The sequence below is a fragment of the Aphis gossypii genome, chromosome 1, assembly GCF_020184175.1.
Source record: "Aphis gossypii isolate Hap1 chromosome 1, ASM2018417v2, whole genome shotgun sequence".
NCBI classification, from domain to species: domain Eukaryota; kingdom Metazoa; phylum Arthropoda; class Insecta; order Hemiptera; family Aphididae; genus Aphis; species Aphis gossypii.
The window spans coordinates 64,075,175-64,101,246 of record NC_065530.1 but is presented as its reverse complement, the minus strand read 5'-3'; the positions used below and the strand labels follow the sequence as shown (position 1 = coordinate 64,101,246).

General features: G+C 26.8%; 2 protein-coding genes across 2 annotated transcripts in view; one reads left to right on the top strand and one right to left on the bottom strand.

The window, feature by feature from the left end:
• Nucleotides 1–3,987: 3,987 nt before the first annotated feature.
• Nucleotides 3,988–11,717, bottom strand: LOC114121700 (FACT complex subunit Ssrp1). The gene is made up of 13 exons (XM_027984142.2): nucleotides 11,509–11,717; nucleotides 10,554–10,739; nucleotides 10,264–10,479; nucleotides 9,856–10,034; nucleotides 9,526–9,765; nucleotides 9,093–9,221; nucleotides 8,053–8,344; nucleotides 7,806–7,987; nucleotides 7,629–7,752; nucleotides 6,615–6,809; nucleotides 5,829–6,080; nucleotides 4,316–4,405; nucleotides 3,988–4,243 (listed from the first exon to the last, which is right to left on the bottom strand). Exons 1-13 carry the CDS (start codon nucleotides 11,554–11,556, stop codon nucleotides 4,118–4,120), a joined length of 2,259 nt encoding a protein of 752 aa, XP_027839943.1. The 5' UTR covers nucleotides 11,557–11,717; the 3' UTR covers nucleotides 3,988–4,117.
• Nucleotides 11,718–21,652: 9,935 nt separating this feature from the next.
• Nucleotides 21,653–26,072, top strand: part of LOC114121697 (uncharacterized) — a 201,862-nt gene continuing 197,442 nt past the window's right edge. Inside the window, exon 1 of the mRNA XM_050198453.1 lies at nucleotides 21,653–21,892. Within this exon, the coding sequence (XP_050054410.1) occupies nucleotides 21,852–21,892 (41 nt within the window). The 5' untranslated portion in view covers nucleotides 21,653–21,851. The remainder of the gene's footprint in view (nucleotides 21,893–26,072) is intronic.

Genomic DNA, 26,072 nt, shown 5'->3' with positions numbered 1-26,072 from the left:
TAGCGGCACCTCGTTGCTCCACGCCTGCCCGGTCGACTTTGAAAGCAGATAACGCGTGACATAATATTGTAAATTGTAATGTTTAATACCATACCGTTTAATGTTTATCACCTGCTTTCAACACGGTATTAACAATAATGATGGTTTGCATAAAAATAAAAAATTTAGAAGAGATGCGATTGCGAATAACTGATATTGTTAATAAATTTAAATATTTAATTATTATTCAAAAGTTAGAAGTGTTAGGTATCGTAGAAATTGGTTATAAAGAGTAGTTGAGATCAAATGACAGTGGTTTTTTCTTTTATTTTACCAAGGATGTTTTTAATTGAGAAATCTGTAAATGAATTTCAACAAATAAAACATTTATCTTTTGAAAAAATCGAAAACGTGCTTTTTGCCATTGGCTATGTGATAGTTTCTCCGCTACACTGAAAAGCATATTTACATTTTTTAAACCTCTCCAGTTTCGAAATTCGAAATTAAAAAAAAAAATGACAGTGTTACAGGATGCTATAAATTGGTACACTAATGGAGTAATACAAGACTTAGAATACTTACAAATTATATTACATCATCTTAGATTACATATTATATGACATACCTAACTATATATTTTTGGATTATTTGATATAACGATTATTTAATGATTTTTTTACTATGATTTAAATATTTAATGTGAACGATATGATATTATATAGTAATTTTTTTTTAATAATATAATATCATGTTAATTTTATACTACTACTTGATTTTCTTCACTGGCGGAGTTTACAGTAAAAAAGGTTCTTGTGGCGGAGTTTACATGCGCTCGTAATTTGTTATTATAAAACGCAGATACATCACACATGCAATTTCGCGAAAAGGATAAAATACTGTATTAGGTAATCCACTTATTTCCGTTTTTATCCCACTACCAAGGGACAAAAGCGCAAATTCATTTTGTGCTTTTGGGTATCTCCGCAGATGTTTACCTACTGTCTACCATAATAATATAATAATTCGATCATATATCCGTCCATTCCTAACAGTTATTTTTTGGCACGCGTAATTGCGCATTTAAGAAAACAGTGTCTCATAAACACTTAGATGAGAAAAAACTATGTACCATGACGTGCTCATTGTGCCCGATTAAGTTGTATTAGTTTATCCATGAATACACAATAAATCGTCAGTGTTGTGACAGTGTGACACAACACATTTTTGAATAAATTATTTTAGCGATCATCTTATCATTGCTCGTTGAACATCTATATTATAACAAATGGACTTACCTAGACTGGACTCGTTCGATGACGAACAAAGAGTATAATCATAATATTTAATATTTATAATTATAAATACCTATCCAGTAGGTTGGTACTTACTAAACCGATTTTTATCGATATTTCTTATTGCATACAGTCATTAATAGTTATTCACTAGAAAATAACAATTATTATCTATTTTTACATTTGCACTTTAAGAACGAATAACTAATAATGTTATTTTTCGATTATATTATAACGTACTTACCTAGCTAGGACCTTATAATTTACTTTACCTACCGTAGTTAAGACATTTATAAAAGTTTAAAATAGGTATTGTACACTCGTAAATAGGTAGGCACTAATTACATGTTTTGAATAAGATTATTATTATTATCTGGATTAATAGAGAATGAACAATATACCACAGACTTTAGTTTATGAATAAACTCAAAAATAGCTACAATAAAATTAAACATATTGTACTAAAATAACTAAAACTGAATAAAACATAGGGAATTACTTAAAAAAAATCACTAAATAATAGTTGAGTAAGTAAATAACTATTTTATTTAAATAGATGCTTTAAATTATTTCTATCCGGGTACCTAATGATCAACACTGATTGATTATGCGAATTCGAAATTCCATTAAAGGTAGTCTGCTAAGTGTATCTACCTAATTATTAATTTATGTGTGTATCTGTAAAACAATAAGACTACAGTAGTTTACCTAAAATAATATTAGGTAGATACAAAATAATAATTTACGACTTTACTATACTTTAGTGTTCAGTTAGGAAATTAAACGATCTCACATTCGTATCTACAGGCACGTACGCAAAAAAAATTTTCGGGGGGTTTCATAAAAAATTTTACAATAATCAATGTTTAATGTTTATCGATGAAGTATGATAAAAAATAAACTACACAACTAGGTATTAATTTTCTTTGGGGGGATACACCCCCAACCACGTATACGTGCCTACCGTATCTAAATAACAAAATATACCTATAGGTAATATGTATACAAATATACAATTCGTGTAGGTATAGAGTAATGCGTAAAACATTATGTAAGTAACTACTACCTACCTATGTTAAAGTTTTTTTAAAAAAAAAAGTTAAAAAAAGTTTTTTTAATCATATTAATATAAATTATCCTTATCGCATACAGTCTTACAGTTATAAATTATAATATTATAAGTATTTATATAGGCCGGTAAGGGTATCCATGAACCTGATAATACCAGCTGACGATTGTTTGAACAACGAAATGTATGTCAATCGAGTTCGAGCGCGTTTAAAACGCTAAAGCTCCGGTAGTCCGGTGCTTCGGTCATACATGATACACGGCGTATTCCGCGGCATTTTCCGTTGAATTGAAAATGCGTTGGTTAATATCGGAGTATACACAACGGATGTAATAAGCCACGCTTTTATTACTTCAGCCTTCGCCAGCTAAAACGCAAGCTAACCGACGTTTTCCGCCACGGATTATTACTCGGCATATCACTTCCGTCGTCTAAAGCTACTTCAATAAGAAACAATGAGTTTTGAATTGGATGGAAAACTCCTTGTATAGCCTCGGCTATACCATTTTGAGGAGGATTCGAAAAATAATTTTAAGGAGAGCTCATCCTTAATTTTACGACGTGTTGAAAACGACACAAAAGTACAGCCGTCTTCTGCGGACATTAATATTAAGGAGCCAAAAGAAGAATTGGTTATCTATCTCCGGATGACTACCTACAAACCCGAACACCACTCACGAATTAATGTATCACCGCTGAAAATGTGATCGAATGTACCTAACGAAAATGATTTTACACCAACCCGATACTTGAAGGAAGGCAAACTATTGTTTGTTGTTCGTGATGCGATCTATCAGCTTCCTAACAACAACCAGATAATATCACTGCAGACTTCGATAGATTTTAAGATGTTGGCCGAGCTACTTGTTATTTAGATACAATTATAAAAACCCCAGTTCTAAACACTATGATTAGCCACCAATATAATCTACATTCTACAAGTGTTTCGTTTTTAAACTATTGCCATTTGGCATTTACCTACTAGTGCATATTTTTCTTTCTATTGAGCACACGGGCGCTTTAGTAGTTTAGTACTGTACACTATTGCTGTGTACGTTATAACTGTACTCAATTATACATTAATCCAAGTTAAAAGATGAGTACAGGTATTATGTATAATATATTAGACCTTCAAATCTTCTTAAAAATTCGACTTTCTATATTGATTATTTGTTAAATGATTAAGAAGTTAGTCCTCATCCTTTGTGTATAAATTTATTATTGTCTATGATTTTAGCCTAACCATTAGAGTTAGATTAAAATATTTTATTGTTACAGTAAAATCAAGGTAAATACGTTTGATACATTTTCTGGCTTTATCGATTAGCTAAACTTTAAATTTTCTATAGCCTTGGAAAATTATTGTATATGGTAATGTAATGATTTCTACTTAAGAAAAATATATTTTCAGTAATTCAATTTATTTAATTTTTACATTTTTGTAACAACTTTTGAAACATTTTGTGGAAAGAATGGAAAAAAAAATTAATAAGGAATACAATATAAAAAATAAAATGTTAGTAATTTTTTTCTCGTAAATTTACTGTACATGATTCCATTAAGCCATTAGTCTATAGTAATAAACATAAAACCAATTCATAGGTATAATAATACTTCATAATCAATTAGATTTATGAAATCTAAATGTAGAGTAATATTATGTTGTGTTTAATTTTGTTATAAAAAAAATTGATCACAAAAAATGATAATAAAACACAAAAAATAATAAATAGCTTATAATTTGTTGTGCGCTTATACAAGTCCAAAATAAAAATATTTAATCGGAATCACTAACATCTGAAGCACTTCCACTACTTTCATCTACATCATCATCTTCTGAATCACTTTTTCTTTTTTTCATAGATTTTGACTTTTCTTCTTCACTCGAGCCATCAGATGACTCCTAGACACATAAACATTTATAATTAAAACATTTAGCAAAGTTAGTATAAGTTGGTAAAAAATTATAAATTACCTTTTTTCTCTTTGATTTAGAAGACTCATCCTTTGTTTTTTTAGATTTGACTGGGGATTTTTTGTCATCACTTGAATCATCCGAAGACTTCTAGAAATATAAAACAGTTTTATTTTTATTAATTACAACTAATAATATATTATTAATAAGTTATAAGTTTGTAACATACAATTTTTTCAGAATAAGTCCTTAATATGAGTTACACAAAATATTATATTTTATATTTACCCATATTTAACAATAAGGCTAATTTATTCATGGTCAAAATTTGATGTGAACAATAATCAATATTCAAGGATAATGCATAAAATATATATTTTAACAACAAAATGAAGAGTGTACTGGAGGTAATTAACTAGTAATAAGTTTTTTGCTAGGTCTTTTCATAGCACATGTGTGTTCGTACTCTGTGCATATTATATATTATTATTTATTTTGTATTTATTTATTGTATCCTACTACTGTATTATTGTTATACATTTTCTCAAGTTTTTATTTACATATTTAATACATATCATCTTGTATACTTTTTTAAATCAGTTATTAGATCACAGAACACTAAAAATAATATCTAATTAAAATTATTTTTAACTGAAACCAATTTAGTTAATTGTATAGCATAATTATAACACATACAAAATTGTACCAAGTTCATTTATTTATGTTAGTTTCAAATAAGACAGTAGCTCTATTCATTGTATACGATTTAAGGCCAGTATAGTAGTGATTTTATGAAGTACACATAAGTCAATTAATTTAAATTACTATTTGGAATGTCACTTATTTAATTTGTGTTGAAATATAACATTACATTCTCTATTTTTCTATATTTAAATTGTATTAAATATATTCAACTTTGAGTAAAGTAAATCCATTCACAGTTATCTGCACTAGTATACCTGTCATATAACATAATATTGATAGTCAATAGGATTCTTAAGATAAAAGAATCTAATAACTAATTTTTATGTTTGAAAATAATGACCATAAATATGTAGTTTAATTGAATTCTTATTTGAAGTTCTAATCAAAGTTCATCGACGCCAAGAGAAAAACACATATATTTACACAACAAATCCCAGGATTTAGTTGTGTCTTAGAATACTCTTATCTATCTTATCATAAGTTGAATAATTTATTTTAAATAGGTTCTTTAATCTGTCACCTTTAAAATAAATAGTCGTTGTATAAACATTAGGTGAACGTATAAAAAGGTATAAGAACAAAGGATAATATTATATATCTATATTATTTAAATATTTTTTTTTTATGATAAAAATTAAATAATTAGTAATTAAGATTTTTGAAAGGCCAAATAAGTAATAAGTATTAATTCATATTAAAACATTTTTTTACATTGATTTAAATTTTCATAGGTATTATTTTAATTTGTAAGTTATTCAATTTGAATTAAATTACATATACAAACACATCCTCAAACTAAATTGTGAAGAATACAATTAATTAGTTAATTATCAAGGTTTTTATACTATTATTATTATAATTAACTAACCTTTTTAGATTTTGTTTTATTATTGCTTTTCTCATCACTTTCACTCAGAGATGAATCATCGTCAGATTCTATAAACTCTTTTGAAATGAATGAACCACTCTTTACAGGAGTTGAAACTTTTTTCTGCGAAGAAGGTTTCTTTGATGATTTTTTAGAGTCCTTAGATGATTCTGCTCCTCCACCGGATTCTTTAAATTCTTTCATAGCTTTCATATATTCTTCTTTAGATTTTGCTGCTTTTTCTTCATATTTCTACAGAAATAACATTCATTAACATTTAATATTTAAAATCTACTAATTCTATGTAGATTATTGTTAAGTGTCAAAATACAATATTTTATGTAAGTAATAATTGGTAATAAAGAATTAAGATATATTTATTTCAACCTTTTGCATAAAATTTATTCAGAGATTAATTTTTAGTTATATAATATATGCACAATACACGACGAGTGAATAAATTACGATGTACAAGTACTCAATAGCAAAATTGTAAAACAATATTTACATAATTTAAGTTTTAAAAAGTCTTTAAAGTTTCCAATTTACTTATATAGTAAGTTATGTCTATAATAATATAAGATAACTGCTATTGAATGTATTCTTACACTTTTGTTATGTTCTCAACATTATTAATTTAAAATGACTGTATTTTATAGTTAATCACAAATAATAATATAAATTAGTGTTAATATTAATTATCAATAATCAAATATTTTTTTAATAATGTAGGTAATGTAGGTTTTAATACATAGTAATAAATATTAAGTAAGAGCAATTATTTACCGATTTTTCACTGGTTGACATTTTTTTCCATAATTCACCTCCTTTTTTTGCTATTTCAACAAATGAAATTCCTGGATTATCAGATTTTATTTCATCACGTGCCTCATTAAACCATATCATATAAGCTGTTGCTGCTCTCTTGGGTCTACCATCATCAGGTTTTTTAGCCTTTTTTGACTTACGTGGTTTTTCAGACTAAATAAAAATAACACAAATATTATTTAAAAATAATCAAAACATAACTTAAATAACAGTAATAAAATTTAAAATTTTTAATATAAATATTTTAAAACAAACAATTATCAATAGAGGCATGTAGTTAATTCGGAAAATGACGTGTGAAATAAATCTACATTATTAATTTGCTGTAGCACATTAGGATACTCAAGTTTCTTGTTTATTTAATATTTATGATTGAAAAGTTAGAAATTCATTGGAAAAAAAATACACTAATTATTATCGTCAGATTGCGGTTGCCTAAACACATAAGAATGAAAAATACTAAAAAATTGTTTTTTTCACTTATGAAATATTATGATTTTGAGTTAAGGAATTAGAGTGCCATATTACAATCACATAATTTAGGTTTAACTGAAGTGCATTATAATAATGTCAATATATGATTTAAGTATAATAAATGTAAGTCATGATAAAAGTCTTTATACACGTGCGCTTAAAAAAAATTGTTGATAACCTTATTAATCATATTTTGTGTGATATAAATTTAGTTTCAAGTTAAAACTGATACTAAGATCCTTCATTTGAGTTGTCTTTACATTGTTTTTAATTTATTTATGATAATTAGTATTTTTCTTTTTTTTAAAAAAGAGATTGTAATCGATTTCTTTATTTTACACATTTCATTATTATACCAATCGATAACAAATATTTAAATATATTTAATAATGCATTCGACACCATAAAATCATTTGTTATTGATCCAGTAATTAATGAATACTATAAGTATTATAAATGTATTACATCTATAACACCTTTATTTTCAAACAAACTTACAATAGTTTTAGCTGATTTAGGTTTTTTATCTTTTCTTTTCTTTTCTTTCTTATCTTTCTTTTCACCACTACCTCCTTCCTCATTACCAGATTCTGATTCTGTTGTCGATGGATTACTATCAAACCTATAAAAGACGCAATATGTTTAAATTTTCAAAACATATAAAATAAAACTTACTCTTCAGCAACATCACTCTCTTGTCCTTCAGGGTTGAAATCTTCATCTGTACTCTCATCTGAATCATCATCATCATCTTCATCACGTTCTTGTCCTTCACGTTTAACTCGGGCCAAATAAGCATCAGGTTCTGCTTCATTATCAGAATCACCATAGTCATCTCCAGTGTAAGCAGGTTTATCCTAATGATGATGTTTAAAGTTGAGTAAATGATAATTAAAACAAATAATAATACTAATTCCATTACTGATTTGCCAGTGTTTTTCACTCTTAGTTTTTTAGCATTGATGAAATCATAAAGACTTCCATATTCTTCCTTTTCTATGCTGCTAAATGTATGTATAACTCCATTTTTTAGTTCAATTTCAAAGTCAAAAGACCTTGTACTACCGCCGCCTCTAGCAAAATTAACACTAGAAATTTCTTCAAATCGGATGTGTATAGGAGGCTTATGTATGTAAATAAAGCCTCTTTCAAGTGGATAAACATAACCAGCTGCAGCTTTATAAGAACAGCCAATTGCCGACGTTCCAGAATGACTGAAAAAATAATAAATATAATTTTCAATAAATTAATTTGTTTACAATACAGTTATAATTAATTACAACATGTATATTTAGAATATAATCTTATTAACATTGATTAAATATACATTAAATGTTTATCAATTGATATTTAATCAATGTTAATATGTAATAATATTACAAATTACAATATCATATCAAATGTATAATGTTAACATTTAATATTTAATAATAAATAAATTACTCATACCAATGTTATGTACATAGTTTATGGAGAATAACTTTACTTGGAAATAATTATACAATAATACAATACTTATTTTTCTATTATTAAATAAGCATAAGTAACATAGGGCCGTTCTCACAATGCCCAGTTAAGTGTCTGTTAACGCTTAACCTAGTGATTCCCAATCTTTTTTTATTCAACACCCCTTTTAGATTTTTAAAAATCACTCGGCTTGTTTAACATTTATACTTATAACAGTAATAAGTAATAACTAATAACTAATTAACTACTCATTAGAAACTTCATTTTAATATATTAAAACACACTGAATATACATGGTCATGATGTTATACAGAATAGTAATAAACTTGAAATTTATAATGATAAAAATAGTTAAAATATAATTTTCAAGAACTGAGTTTTTGAAACTGGTGTTTTTTGATGAAGAATCATTTTTTTAATATCCTTCTATTATATGCTGGGTTTTTAAAGATAAGGTATGCATTTGATAATTTGTTTATAAAAATAAATTATTACCCTTTAAAACTGGCCGGTGTTGTGATTTTTCTATTCACAATAGCTTTCATAACTTGAGCAAGAACTTCATATGTAGGACCAGATAGTTCTTTGGTTAACTTTCCAGCATATTTTGTTTCTATTTCTTCACTAGAAATTAATTTTATTAAATTAATACATTTTGATGTTATAAAACATAAACCTGGAGTTAGCTTGAATAACTAATATTAGGTTCAGTGGTGTATTTACAGAGTGAGATTAGGGAGACATATTTTCTCCCAGTCCTTTCAAATCTTAAGCTTATATTTATTTAGTTATTGTTGTTTTTATCAGAAGAAAATAAATTGTAGAGACGTTTGACATCAACAACTTTAGTCATATCTCCCCCCTTTCCAGGAAATTTAAATACACCACTGATTATGTCTGATATAAATAATTTGTGTTTTAAACTTACTCAGTGAATGGGAGTTCAATAGATGTTTCCTCTTCCATATTAAATAATAATACTAAATAATGGTATCTGGTTTGACCTTGTTTAATAGGTGGGTCCAAACTGACTACAAAAAATATTTGACGACCATCTTTGTGTGGTAATATAAACAAACGAAGAACAGTAGTCATTGGAATTTTGTAATCAAACGTTTTACCGTGGAGTTGGAAAAATGTTTGAAAAACTTTTATATCATAACGACCACTAAAATAATATTTTAAATGTTAATATAAGTAATACACATTTTCGGTATATAATTATAAACTAATATTTTTAATATAAAATATAAATTACCGAGGAGTAAGACACTGCATTTCTCTGAATATAGCAATTGCATCACCAGATATTGATATAACACTGGCTTGCTTCATAACTTGATCATGGAATGCATCTACTGGATCTTGGTCACCTGCAAGCTCAGCAGATGGAATATGAAATCTCATTTCACATAAACTAACTGGTGTTTCATCGTTCTATAATAAAAACCATAAATTATAATATCAATTGGGTAAATGTACAAACTCAATGGTTTAGTTTAATGTTTAATGTCATTAGAACTGAATAATGAAGCTGAGACACTGAGCTCAAAATCAACCAAAACATGACAATTTAAAAATCATGCTAAAAGTTTTAGTTTATATCTGAAGCATTAAACCAAAAATTTAGTTTGTCATTGTATGATTAAAAATATTATTTTTTTACCTGATGAAATTCTAATGTAACTTCATTCTTGCCAGTAGTACATTGTGATACATTGTTTAAAGGTATTTCAAAGGCAGTTAGATTACCAATATCAAAACTTAATATTGATCCATTAAATTTAGTACTACCCCAATTCCAGCCCTTAATGGCTAGTTCTTTTTCTAACATATCCAAGCGATATGTGTTTTTAAAATATTTGGCAATTTTATCTTGATCCTATGAAATAGGAAAATAATTTTATAATTTTTTAATAATTATGTATACCTATATTAAAGTAATATTATACTTACAGACTCATTGAAACCAGAGTATCGATGAAGATTACCATTTTTTAAAAAGATTCTGATACCACATGTACCAACTAATTTTTGCCAATTAACAAATTCTATATCAGAAGATGTTAATTGTTCTACTTTGCCAGTTTTTATATTTTTAAATACAATATTTTGTTCAGTAAATTTTAGTCTTCCAGTGCACTGAAAAAATATAAGTATAATTAAAATTAGTTATTCCTATAATAGATTAATGATTTGTAATAAATTATCAAACAATACTTTTTATAATTATAATAAAATATAAAAAATAAAAGGTGTATTTAACACATAAAACTACAATTTTTATAATAGGTATTAGATTATTTATGATGATATTTTAATGTATATGTAATGTAATAATGATAAAATATAATTTAAAATATTAATAAATAAGCATCCAGTAAATTATTTTTAAATGTTGTAGACTTAAACAATACAATTTAATTTTGATAAATTTAAGTTAGGGACTTAATTTTGTAGGATACTATGCCATTTCATGTATATAAACTAATAAGGAACTAATTAATGTACATTTTAATAACAAATGTTTAAAAATGGTTACCTTTGAGGCTTTGTAACTGTAATATAGGTAATATCAAATTTTAAGATACAAACAGAATTAATAATAAAAAAAAATTGTAATGCTTAAAAACTATTACAAGATAAATCAGTTTTCATTATTTTATTTTATTAATGTTACCAAAACATTAAATTTAATAAATCATTTCAGTTATTACAAAGTTAAATCTAGTAAGAACATCACATCTAATACAATGACTGGTATTTTAAAATAATATTGTGTAACCATGATATGTTTATTAAAATGAAAATATATCTTCTATTGTTCAAATATATTTTAGGATAACCACATGACATAGTGAGACAATTTCATCTAGTCACAATAACACTTAGAATGGAAAATACTACTTACCATAATACCCTTAACCTCAGCACGTACATCTTGGAATTCCAAATCCATATTTAAATATTGAATAAAAAAAACTGCTCAATACTCAAAACATGGAAAATTTTAAAAGTAATAGTTGATCCACGCGAGGAATGTGAATAAGATAAAGCAGTTAAGCAGCAAGTAGCAACGGCAGCAACGCATACAGCATTGTATGAAATACAAATTTGTAAACACAATTCACAATGTTATATCGTAAACATACGACGCGGGAAATTGATAACATAGTGATAGTCGTTGACTCGAGGAGATCGTATACACGTCGGCGTCGATTTTATAATCTCCTTACGCCGAGACCGTGACAACTCGCGTAAATAATCGCGGTTACGCTAATAAGTAATAATAATGGAATATCAGCTGTAGTTCCACTTAAGACGTTTATTCCAATTAATAAAGGTCTTTTATTTCAAAAAAAAGGTTTGCAACTATTGCATATTATAGTTATCCTCTCGTATTAACTAATTACTAATTACTAATGAATATCGACTTATGTTATTTTGTTGTACTGATTTAATTTTTAAAACATTGTTTTCTACTTTGTAGGGACTGGGATCGAAGGTTTTACCATTATATTTAAACGACACTTCTCAAAGCATTCTTTGACAGAACCTATACCTAGGTATATAATTACATGGAATAAATGCAGTTTAGTACCTACTCAATATATAACTACATTTTCATTTTTTTTTCATAATGTATTTTTAGTAAAATCGTCGTTCTTAGTTGCTCTCTTAAAAGAAAAGACGGGAAAATTTTATAATTTTCAAAATAGTTGTTAGCTTAGTTATGATTTAAATATTTAATCAACTATTTTAGATTCTGAACGAAGTGATGAATGTATTGATTTTACAAATTTACAATGATGTGTTATTTTATTTTTTATTAGTTTTATACTGTTCAAATACTAGGTACTCGTATTAGTCGTAACTCGTATTTATTGTGTAATAAGTGCAACTAGCAGTAAACAAATCAATTATTTACGCCGATGGTAACTTTTAACTCGTTAATAATTACGATGTGGAAGCATACCTCACTTAAAAGGTAAGTACCTACAATCTGATGTTCAAAATTATTTATTTAGTTCATAGTTATTAGTTGTGTGATGGTAACATTTAGCTTAAAAAATATGCTACTAGAAAAATAAAATCAATAAATAATAAATAATTGTTTTTAAATGTAGATATGTAAAAGTTAAGGTTTTTTTGAGAGAATAAATTTGCTTGAGAATTCTTTTGTATAACCATCGATTAAAAATAAAATAATAGAATAATTGAGTATTGTATTTATAAACAATGGTGCATATTTCATTGAAATCTTGTTGAAATTATTTCAACAAAGCAATCATTTTGTGTTAAAAATTCTTATTAGGTAGGTATACTTTATGTTTTGTTGGAATTTTTTATTGATAGGTATTTTAACTTTGAAGTAAGTTATAAGTATATGAAATATTATAATTGAAAAATGCTAGTGATTCATGTTTTTATTTGACTGAAATATATTTGCTTTTAATGCTTTTATATACCTACCTTAATTAAAAAAAAAAAAAATACAAAACATTGGTTGATGAAAAGTATTTGTGCGCATCTGGAAATCCGTTGATGACTTTCATCGCTAGATGGCACTACTATATGTGTCTTGCTTTAAAAATTTAATTTTCGATTTCCTACTATGATTCCGAAATGTAACCAATCGAAGTCATTTAGATTTAGGTAATTAGGTAGGTTAAGGTAGATAGGGTGGAAGAAGAATCCAAAATTTTACAGTTGAAAATGAATATTATTTTTATTTGAATCTATACAGGTTCGATTACCAAGTAGATATAATAATAATAATCAATAATAAAATATTCAAATTAATAAGTATCAACAAATAAGTTAATAATACAGAAATTGTTCGCTGTATACTCGTTATTTAATAGGAAATTAATTTCTTATTTAGAAAAGAAAAAAAATTGAATTAATCAGAATTAAGAATTGGAATTAAAAATTCTTTATAGGTATTTCCTTTCAATCCTTAAAAGCAAAAAAGGATAGTGTTATTTATTTGTTAGGTATTATTAATAATGCTATCGACAGTTAATAATTATTAGTTTCTTACCTGTATAGAAAAATAAATAATGGCGTGCACGTATATTGATGCAAAAATATAAGCAAGATGGTTGCATGCTTTATTGTACACGCTGTCGTTTGAAATCGAAGTTCTAAATCATCCCGAATTTTTATTATTATTATTGTATGTATTTATAGACCTAAAGAGATCGAATTTTTTTGGTTTAAACTTTAAAGCAGAACGCTAAGTTTTTGTCTAGAGATAGAATTTTAGTTAGTTGAAATTAAATTAATTGGTTAGATAACAGCTCAATGTGAAAAATTGTTATCTATATTGGTTTTTTGTAGAAGAAAACAGTAGGTAAATTACTCATTATCTTATTATATTTACTCTTGTATTATTATGTTTTGTAATTACTTATCATATTAATAGTTAGACATTGTTTTTAAAGAGTTTCAAATTTAGTGGAAATTTGGCTTTACCTCTGGCTTTACCCAATCGAGTCTAATCGACATCGTTTTTCAACTTATAATTAATATAACTGCACATTTAATTAACAGTATAAGGTGTTACTGATTGAGAGTATTATTTTATTTATCCTGTGGTATTAGCAGATATTCAGGTTATCACAAAAAGATATAGTATAATGTGTCATGAAGCCATGAAGGCACATTATTGACAGGATTATATTTATAGGGATATTTATTCTATGGACATGCGTTTTATGCAAATGTTATACATTGTATAGTGCGTATTTATGATTTATAGTATCATATATGAATTGAAATAATATTCAACTTGTAGGTGACGAATTATAAACATTTAGTTATACTTATTTATGTACATGTACATATTGAGTAGGTAAATGAAACGATACGGTAGGTACACTGAGTTGTAAATGCGTCTTTACTCGTCGATTTTGTTTATCGTAATGTTTTATAAATAATTTGATTACACATAATATATACTTATTGATATATAGTTTGATTGTATTTCAACTATTAACTTCACGAATAATAGCAAAAATATAAAATAAAATAAAATAAAATAATATAATATAAAATGCAATATTTTAAAAAAATAAATAAATTAACCTATCATTTTAAAAAGCTTACTTTTAAATATACTTGGTAATATAGTCTGTTAAATTGTCTCTACTCACTATCTACTCAGAATCATTTCCATGTATACTACGATGTATGATAAATCATTGAATTTAAAGTTAATGCATCCATTACAATGTCTATAGATGCCTAACGTATAGCAGAGAAGTACCCTCTTCCCCTCCTTTTTGTGTTGTCGTTTTTTGAAATTGCTGTCCTTTGCAGTTGTGACAATAAAAGGGTTAAAATATGTGTATATACCCTTGTCATTTATCTATTGTTAAATCCATATAGTTTGGTATTATTATTAGGTGGTAAATTGTTGCGGTGGCGCCAGAGTAAATTTTCAGGTCCTGTACAGTTTTACTATATAATAATAATGTTTAAAATACCTAGGTTGTAATATTATGTGAATTGCTATAGTCCCGTACTCCGGTCAGACACTAAAAATGCGGTGGTAAAGGGGTGATAATATATTATTAATACGGAGTACGGACCACGTATGAGAATGAGAATATAGAATTAAACCAGTTTAAAAGACATGTCTTATTTGACATCGCCGACGTTAGTATAACTTACAAATATTGAAATATCTAATACCTATAAAATAACAAAACATAGATTAAAAATATTAGTATTTATTATCAATGGTAATCAATAATTACTAATAAGTAATAATTATTATAGCGATTATCGTTTATTGTTAGTTGTTACTTATTAGTCATGTTGGTTATAACTTATAAAATAGAAAAGTGTAAACACAAAGTAGTAAAAAAGGTTTCAATTAATGTGTAGATGAAAAAAATGCTTGCATCGATGAAGTGAACACTGTACATAAACAATAAGCGTATACCGGCGTGTACGTATATTATTCTACATGGTGTATTACATAAATCATAATTATTTTAAAATAAATATTTAGATGGGTATTTAGATTAGGTGTTAGTGGCGGTGTCACTCTTTTTAGCCAAGTATTAATAAGATCTATTTTTAATTTATCCTGTGATTTCTTGAAACAAAATAAAAATTAAGAAAATGTTATGTACATACTACATAGAGACTATGATAATATTATGAATAACGTCACCTTGGAAATTAAACATTTACACTGAACATCTAAATGATTAACGCAGATTGACATAGTTTTATATTTTATGTTTCATAATATTCAATATAAAATTTATATGCAATAATAATAAATAGCATTCAAGTATTCGTAACTTATTAAAAACTTGTAATCGTTTATGATACCTAATTACTAGACAACTTTGGCAAACATTGAAGTTTTAATAAATTCTCCTGACACATTTTCTCTTAAATATATTTTATCTCATTTTGCACATTTCTTAATATGAATACATTTCAATTTGATTAGCTCATTAATAATTTAAATATTTAAAATAATATGACATGTTTAAGTGATGTTTGTCGACGCAACACCGGTTTTTGATTGCCGCCATAAATCGTTTATTGTTGACTTGTTGCATGTAATACAAGCATACAACATTCGCGGTTTGTGCTGGTTATTGGTTAGTGGTTTGTTTTCAGTGTTTTCACATGATATAAATAACAAATAATGATTGAAACTTTGACGGTTAGATATTTTGATACTCTGATTCTCAGATCTTTTATTTATCTGTTTTAATATTATATTATTATTTATTATCTATCCTAAATTAAGAAAAACAGTCTAGTTTTAATTGTATCATTGATCATGGTCCATGTCCCATGGTATCTAACCGTAGCGTTATTAGTAAATAGTGACTTCGTCCTCTAGTATGTATTAAAAATTTCTTTAAAAACTATTATTTCTAAAAATTCTGTTTTCTTTAGACTTTCAAATTGATATTTTACACTTTGCAATAAATATATTATACGAAGATGAATCTTTTAATGAAATATATGAAAACAAAAAGTTAAAACTCTAATAAAATTAATGCCGAATACGTGTACTTACTATTTAGTATTCGTATTCATAAAGTACTAGGTACCTAATATTTGTAAAATAAAAACCACACCTAAATTATGGAAAGTATGGAAGATTACGTCATTGCAAATTAAGCATATATTTATATTATTATGCAGAATAAAAACTATTTTAATGTGGTTATCTACATAAGTTATTTTATACTCCTGTACGTGTTGGCTAAAATGCTAAATATTATATTTTATAAGGGATATTAATTTATATTATACTATATCAGTAAATAATGATAATAATATGTAGGACGTAGGTATACCTATATATTATTATGAATGATAACATACAAATATTTTTTTCATTGAACAAACAATAATTTAATTTTTTTTATACAAACGCTATTATTGGTGAAAAATTATTATAAACCTATTGTATGCAAAAATAATTATGAAGTTAAATTTTATGGTGTATCAGCAGAATTAATACAAAGCACTTAACATTTTACTCATTTTAGGCAATAATTTTAACAAGTTTAAAAAATATCGAATATTTAATTTACGGTCAAAATAAATATTAGTATACCTACCTGACAGAAAATTTCAATTTTAAAATTGTAATATATTTTAAAGGTTGGTTATGTTGATATTTAGAAATAATAATGTTAACTTTGATGGTTAGATTTTTTTGGTATGTATACATTTATAAACATTTTTGCTCTTGGTAATATCGGTGTTGGTAAGTTGCGGCTATATTTTATTTATCACTCCATATGTATAAGCCACGGTTTAAGATTTAAGTATATCTTAAACCATGGTATCAGCCTATATCACTTATCAGCGTTTCCTAGAAGACATCACCAGGAGATTGGTTGAGTCGGCTCCCGAAAGTGTATTTTTATTATTTTTTTTACTGATGATAAGTAAAATTATTTTTTGAAATTATTGGTTGAGCAAAATTTTAAAACTTAATGATTTAACGAAATCAAATTGCTCTATTTCTTTTTATGCTAGTTTTGTCATCTGTCGTCTTATAAATGCTTCTTTTTCACATATTTTCTACGTTTTTATTTCATCGCTTCTACATTTTATATACGTCTCAGATTGACCAATAAAATTATAGATGTTAGGATGGTTAGATTAGAATGATAAATTTTTTTAATGGAAACTTTCACAGCTGTTAGTGGTACGGTTGAAGCTAGCAGAAATTTTTACCCAAATATTTGGGGGGAACATGGCGTCCGGGGATATTTGGTTGTTAAATAAAATCAGCAAAACTTAATAGTATTAATAGGTACAATTAGATTAGATGGAAAAGTTTCCTGGGCCACAACTCACCTATAGCCCTTGATATTACTGTTTTTATTCACGTCACTCGTCAACATATTTATGATGGCCACCTTTGCAGTGGTGGAATTTTAACAATTTTTTGGAAAATAATATGTATTTTAAAAGTATTATTTTTGTTTTTGTTAAATACAAGTATTGGTTATATTTTTATTTATTTATTATGCGCGTATTATATTAAAAAAAAAAAATAAAGTTATTTTAGTTTTATAGAGTTTTTACTATCGTAATATAACCGATTAACAGGAATTACCGTTACTATGGACGATTTTACCCGATTATAAATATTATATTATTGTTGAAAAATGGCTATTAAATAACTATTCAACATTTCAATATATTTGAATAAATTCATTATTTAAGGAAAGATGTTAGTAAGTCACTTAATATGCCTGGTAAATAACCCTGTGACCTAAATAATATTTTGTACTTAGTTTGAAACTGAAAATATTTTCGAAAATAAAAACGTTGTGCTTGTATAGAGTTACTGTTGTATTTTGTTACATGACTTTATCTTTGAAACTTTACTATACTGTGGGTAGCAATATTTATTTACAGCATTATGTGGCGTCTATATTATGACTATGCCACAGTAACACAACACATAATACCATAACTGGTATTAAATATCCATTCTTATAAAATAATACAACGAGTTACGCAGTGGTATTTTCAGGATTTTTAAATAAAAAGGGATAGGAAATTTGATTACAAAGTTTACCATAGAGTAACTATACAATAACAATAGAATATAAAAGTACGATTCCTATATACAATTAATTTCAATAATTATTATTTTTACCATATAGCGACATGTATATAAAACAATTTTATTGTATTTTATTATGTATAACTGTTATCTATAAAGTTTGATCATAATATGAGGTCGATCGCCTTATTAAAAAGTAAAAAAATAGTAAGCCTGCAGTTGGGTCCTCTCAGAGTTAATGTGGCGATGTGCTAGATAAAAATTCAATTTTAATTTAATAGTTAAGATATACTTTATAGGCTATTATCAATTAAAATATCAGTTCACTATAATTAGTAGTACAGTTTTTCAGTCCGATCTTAGAGGGGGGGGGTAGGGAAGTTTAATCAGTGTGTAATGTGTATAGTGTATGTGAACACGGTGTAGAACGACCGAAAAATCGATTTGAGGTGATATGCTGTGTGCTATAATACATTATATATATTATCAGCATAGAAGAGCGGTTTGTTTACTACAAAAACTGGCGGGTACAAAATGTATTTTCAAACCCGAGTAGAAAATTAATGTGGCGCCAGCCGGCTGAGTTGGACTGCGGATCCGAACGTCATATACTGATATACATAATGTTATACAGGGCGAATCACTGTGTTTCTAGGTTTCCCATGTAGCCGACAAGGGAAAGCGTGGCAGTTCGTCCTGTAAATATGCTGTAGTGGCAAGGGCAATTATTAGAGTTTTACGTTATTTCCTCTGCTGCTGCTGCTGCTGCTATAAACTATCGTTTCGGGTGGGATTTTTCAGGCGTCTCTATTGTAACTTATTCCGAGTACGGCGCCTGGTATAAAAGCTCTAGAAACGCATAGCGCCTATTCCCGACCTCCTGAAAACTGGGTTTACCGCTACTATACGTCTATTAAAGTGATGTCGTAACATTATAATTATTTTAATCTAATAACATAATATAGATATACGATACGTTTTAATAGGTGATACTATAGGTAAAGATTCTTGTATAGCTTTGTAATTTTTACGAAAAGTATTGTCACTTACATGCAATTTTAATTTGATGTATTTAAACACTTATATTATATTATAAACAGTATATTTAAGAAAATCGGATTAGAATTTGAATCTTAAAATAATACTAACTCAAATTTTTTGTCTATTTTGCGTTGATATATATTATAAAAAGGATATTCAAAATGTATTTTACAGCTACCTAATCATATAAATATTCAAAATAGAGAATAAAATGCACTAAGATATTTTTTTTATCTATAGAATGTCTAAAATGATTTGAATATTTGTCAATATATTATGGTTTGAGGATAAATTTTAGAATTTAAAGTTTAGATATTGAAATGGAGCAATAATCATTGTGTTTTATAAACATAATATGAAGACATTTTTTTTATAAATTTTAGTGGTTGAACAATATTAATTATTGCTAGACTATGGCCTATGCTTGAAAGCGATTTTTAGTTTTTAGTAATTGTATTTTCACCATACGTATGGTGGTTGTCGGTTGACGTCATCATTTATTTAGCTACTTAGCGGCGTGTAATTGAATTACAAATTTGAAAAACTTACAAACTAAAAACTAACTATAATGACTAAATTAATTAATTTTGTTCAATCACTAAAATATATTACATAAATATCTTCAAATTATAATTGTAAAAAACATGGAATGGAAATTTGAATTTTTAAAATTGATCTTTAAAATTGTTTAGGCCTAATACTTTCCTCTTAAAAATATATTGTAAATGCTAGGTAGTATCTATAAAACGTAAAAATTATTTCTTAAAAAAAAAAAAAACATACATTTTCTTTGTTTTTAAAATTTAGGTACCTAGATATATATTATATATAATAATAAAATGGCTATAACATATACTTTGAATCACTGTATCTTATTGTATATATTATATATTCTAAATTAGTATATTATAATCTCAAAGAACTAATGAATAAAATTCGTATTAACAAAAAAAAAAAAAAAAATCGAAAAAAAATTTACTACTGTGTTGGAGTTTTAGATATCGGTACATCGTCTTCGATTTGGGTACCTACCTCGAAAAAATTAAATAATAGCTCAGGTTTTTTCTGGTTTCGAAATATGTTTAGAAGATTCCGGTATTAATATGTAAAATACGTTGATAATGCGATATATACTTTCGATTAGGCGTTTCCAATTCAATCTATAACGATGATGGTTAGAACCGTATATAATAATATTAATATGTGGTCGGTAGTCGGCACGTCGATATCGAGTTTTAAGTGTATGTACGCTCAATGGTAACTGTGTACAATGTTAGGGTGGTGTTTAGTGTTGGCGGTATGAGGGTTAGGAGAAACCTTTGAGAATACTATAATTTATTTAGCTGAGCTTCGCTATAGGTTTTTGCAAGACGGTCCTTAATAATTTTGTAGTGGTGGAGAGTATAGTTAGGGGGAGGGTAGTAGCACTAAGCAAAGTGAGTTACGCGTAAAAAAAGTTTTTAATATTATGATGTAAAATAATAATAACATTATAAATATTATATTGTACCTATACCTACATACATATTATGTATCGACGACGTGACCGCCGAAAACGCGTTTGACCGGCCGACGTCGTCGTCACCGCCGCCCGTCACCCGTCCCGCCAAAGAGACCGATCTTTTCGCGTGACCCTTTGGCCCGATGATCGCTCGCGTGTGTGTGTGTGTGTCTCGGACGGCGATCAACCCACTCCCGCGGCGGACGGGCAGACAGAGTTGTATGTATATCGCCGCCTCCGCCTTTCCCTGTTCCACGCGCGACGCCGGTTCGCCTCCGTCGAGACACGCGGCGCTTATACACATTACACATACGCAAACTCGTAATGCATAAACCAGCGAGCGAGTCGGGGCGAGCGCTCGCGCGGTCGATCGAACAGCTGTTCTCCCTCCACCCGATCGCGGATCGCGTCCACCGTCATGTGTGCGCCGCGTTTTCCGTCTTCAGTCAACCGCTTTCCGTCGGTCGCCACGCGAGTCTTCCCGCCGTTTCGTCGTCGCCGTCGTTTGCGTGTTTTATCGGTTTCCGTCGATTTCGTGAAGTGCGCCGCTCGTTATCCTCGGACGTCGCGGCATGAAGTGAATCGTCGTGTATACCTATTATTAAATTCTCGCCGTCGAAACCATCTTCGAGCCTGAAAAATGCTGGGAGTTTTCAAAAAACGTTGGAAGCCCAAAAACAGGTGTGTTTTTGTTTTTTATTTTTGTCATCGCGGTGTTATCACTAAAGTTGTATTATTACTATCACCTGCTGCCGTGGTGTGTCCGTATGAATGTAGCATGCATCATATCGAATACTATAGGAAAATAGTACCTATAATACGATCATTATGTCGGTTGACGCGAGTGTGATTTTTATCCCGGAAAAAATTTGGTCCAACTATACTGTGCTTTTCCCAATGGTCTTTTAAAGTTGTTATGATAATTGGTTCGCTCGTAAAAAACAACGATGGGGGATGCTCAGTGTTAAAATACCGGTACATACACCGGTAGTTCATCGCTTTTTGTTTTTATTTTCATTTTTATTATATTATTGTACAATATAGATTTATAGACAATTTCTACGTTAAAACTCGTTACGAAATTTTTTAGAACGAATAATTATAACTCTATTACTCTAAGTATTGTTACACAATACTCGAATTATAAAATTAAGCTTTTTTTAAATTTATATTTACATAAAAACTTGTCATCTTGAATAGTTTTAAAAAATGCGACAATCCGTCCAGTTTTTCTTAAATCCTACTAAATATTTGAATATTTAAATATATTTGCCTATGCTATTTTAGTAGAATCCAAGTGCAAACTGTAGATTGTAGATTATTCTTATAATAAGTATGAAAAGTTTTAATTTTATTATAAACAATATTTTTGTTATACTTATACGTATCAAGTAATTCTAAAGCGGTTTGATAAATGACCATGTGGGTTAAGTGTTGGTTAACATGTAAAATTGTGTTAAAATTTATGAATTAGTTGTGTACTTATGTAATTATTTTTATCTATTATTGCGGAATATTAAACAAGTCATAGATAATTACTAAAATTGTAAATTTTTATAAATGTAAAGTAGTATTTATACCTAATAAGTAATATTATAGGTAATTTACTCATCGAAAACTAACCTTTATAAATCTCAATAAATTTATATTGAAACTAAGATTTTAATTTATATCAAATAATTTCATAATATTATTATAATATTAAAATATTTAACTACATTTTAGAAGCACGATAAATGTATGATTAATTTTAAATAATAATTCTAATGTACCTCCTATGTATTGGAATATTGTTAGGTTAATGATTATAGGAAAGTAAAACTTATTAATTATCGAGATGTAATTATTCTGGTCGTTTCAACTTCTGGAGTTTTGGATAGGCAGGTAATTTTATTAATTTTTATTTTATAATTAACCGTTATTTTTTGTGGCCTTATTGACGAAGTTTAGTTTATTAATTAGTTTGAATTCTGTAGTATTTCGTATTTCGAACTTAACGAAATATAGTTTAGAGTAGTCGAGTTTATCGATAGTTGTTAAAGTTTGTTAGTTAGTTAGTTGGATCTCTCAAATCTATAGTATGTTCAAAACACGACAATTATGTTATATTGTAGGTACTAAATGCCTAATACTAACTTTTAGAAGACTATACTATAGATAACTGATGTCCCAATTTGTACATAATTGATTACTTGGGTTATTTTGAATTATTATTTACCGTATGTAAAACCTAATGTCCTTTTTGAGGATAATGTTTGTAGTTCAGATAACAATTGATAACTTATTATAATCATATCATATACAAGTAGTAACAATAAAATGTAAAAACAATGGTAACATTGAATTGTCGAAAATGTTTCAGGTGGTTCGATTTTATTGCATGTTCTATTTTGTACACATTAGTGATTAGTTATCTGCTAAGATTTTTAAATATTCTCTTCGATCTGAAGATGTCTGAAGAGTAAAATTTTAATTTTTTATTTCATTTTGTTAGTAAGTTGTTGATACTTTGTATAGTTATGCAACTTTTAAGTTAGGGAAAATTCTATTTATTTAAAAATAAAAACATCAGTTCAAGTAAATTTAAAACTAGATTTTTAGTATTTATTTAAAATAAGAAAATAAATGATAATGTATAATATTATGGCATAGGTTATTAGGACAGCATTCAGATTAACTTAAGCTATAATAGTATAGGTATAGATATTAGACAAGTACAAGATTGGATTTAAGTTGTCTTTAACTTTTTAGTATTAAAATATTTAAAATATAAATCCGCAGTATTGTCTTAAAAAAAATAATAAATAAAATTTAACAAAAGTTACTGGTATAGATATTCAAATAAATTGAGCAACAACGATCGTAAACTAGCTACTTACAGTAAAATCAGGCCCCACGTGCGCATACGAATTGTTATATTGACAAGTTTAAAATTGTGATGTCTTATAAAAGTTAAATTTCCAGAAATTACTTATTATTTAGGTATTCAATTTTAATACGTGTGGTTGATTTAATATGTAACTAATATTTATTTTATATATACAGTTCTATATTATACTGATATTACGGAAGAATTTATACAAGTTCTATGTACGTATTATTATATTTGTTTTAGTCAAATTACCTTCTAGGTACCTAATATTATTAGATTTATTTCATTAAAATATAGTTACACATAAACATATTATATACAAAGTATAATAATAAATAATAAAATAATTGTAAATTAATACATCTTATACATCAATACACAACCACATTTTAGTATTATATATTGTATTGTACATTTACAGAGCATTATAAATTTTATGTTATACATTTGTATTTATAGTCAAATACTTAAATGTTATGATCAATGATTTTCTTACAGTAAAATATTAAAAAATATAGTCGTTACGCTCTTATGATTTTTTTTAAAAGTTTTTAAAGTAAATAATATAGCATATACGTAGTTGTTGTATGACTTGTAAGCGGGTATAGAAAGTTAATAATAAATATAATTATAAATAGTGTGCACTGTGTGCAGTTACCGCGATAAATTAAAAGTATAAATTAATTATTTATTATGAAATTTACTACAATATATTATGCATACCTATATAAGTAGTTATATTAAACGTGTATACTTGTAGGATAAAAAGATATATATCTATATGATAAAAGTGATAAAGTTATTGTTAAGCATGCAAATAATGTTAGCTATTATAATTTATTATAGTAGTGAACTAGTGACAATGTGACATTTAAGGTGGGTATATATTTTCGTTGTTCGAGTTACAATAGGTATTTAGTGTCATAACCGAGGTTATAATATTTTTTTTTTGGAATATTGTGGAAATCAAAACACTTATTGTTTATTTATATATATTTATATATTTGAATATATTTGAATGCTATAGGTACGTATTAACTATTATTAGTAACTTCCAATTCTTGTTTTTAGTAGTATTTCATAAACATAATTATTATGGTCTATTGGATTTAATTAATACTAACATTGATTAATGATTATTAATTTTTTAATAAGTCAAGTATTGAGTAAATATCGACATAGATAAAATGATAAGTATAAAAACAAAGTACCTATTAGATTTTAAAGTTTAAAGTTTAAACTGTCTATTTGTATTATATTTTAAAGATAGGTATATGCAAAAAGACTTTTATTATTATTAATAAATTATAAAATATTATTTATTGATTTAGTTTGTTACTGCCATATATATTAACAATCAATGATTGAAATCACTATTATTCATTAACAATTTTTCTCTTTTATTTATTTTTCATTCAAATTGTTATTTTTTTCTATATTCTATATCATTTGATCATCATACTGTTTCATTTTTTGTTTAAGTGAATTGTTTATTTTTTAATTTTGAATACTAGCAGACATACAAATTTCTTTTACTTATTTATGTCCAATACTATTCAACTTCTATTTCATTTACACATGATGCACATAGTTATTTGAATCATTTCTACATTATTTTTTATAATATTTTTTTTCCAATAACTGTAATGATGCATTAAACTATTTTTGATTATAAGCTTTTCTTGCTTAGCTTACCTCATTACAGTAGTGTTAAAAAAAATTAACTAATATCTTTATTATTTGGTTGATGCTCATTCATGAAGAATAACTGTTGTAAGTTATTATTATTTTTTTTATTGAGAATGTACATATTCTTGAAACTACACATGCAACTTTATGATCATTTATATTAGCTAGTGTTCATATCAAAAATATTTTGTAAAACCAATATATTTTACGTTTTATTCAAAATTTAAAATCAATGTGAAAAGTACTTTTTATAGGGTGATTTTAACTTATAAGTTATAATATATTCATATTAAATAAGTA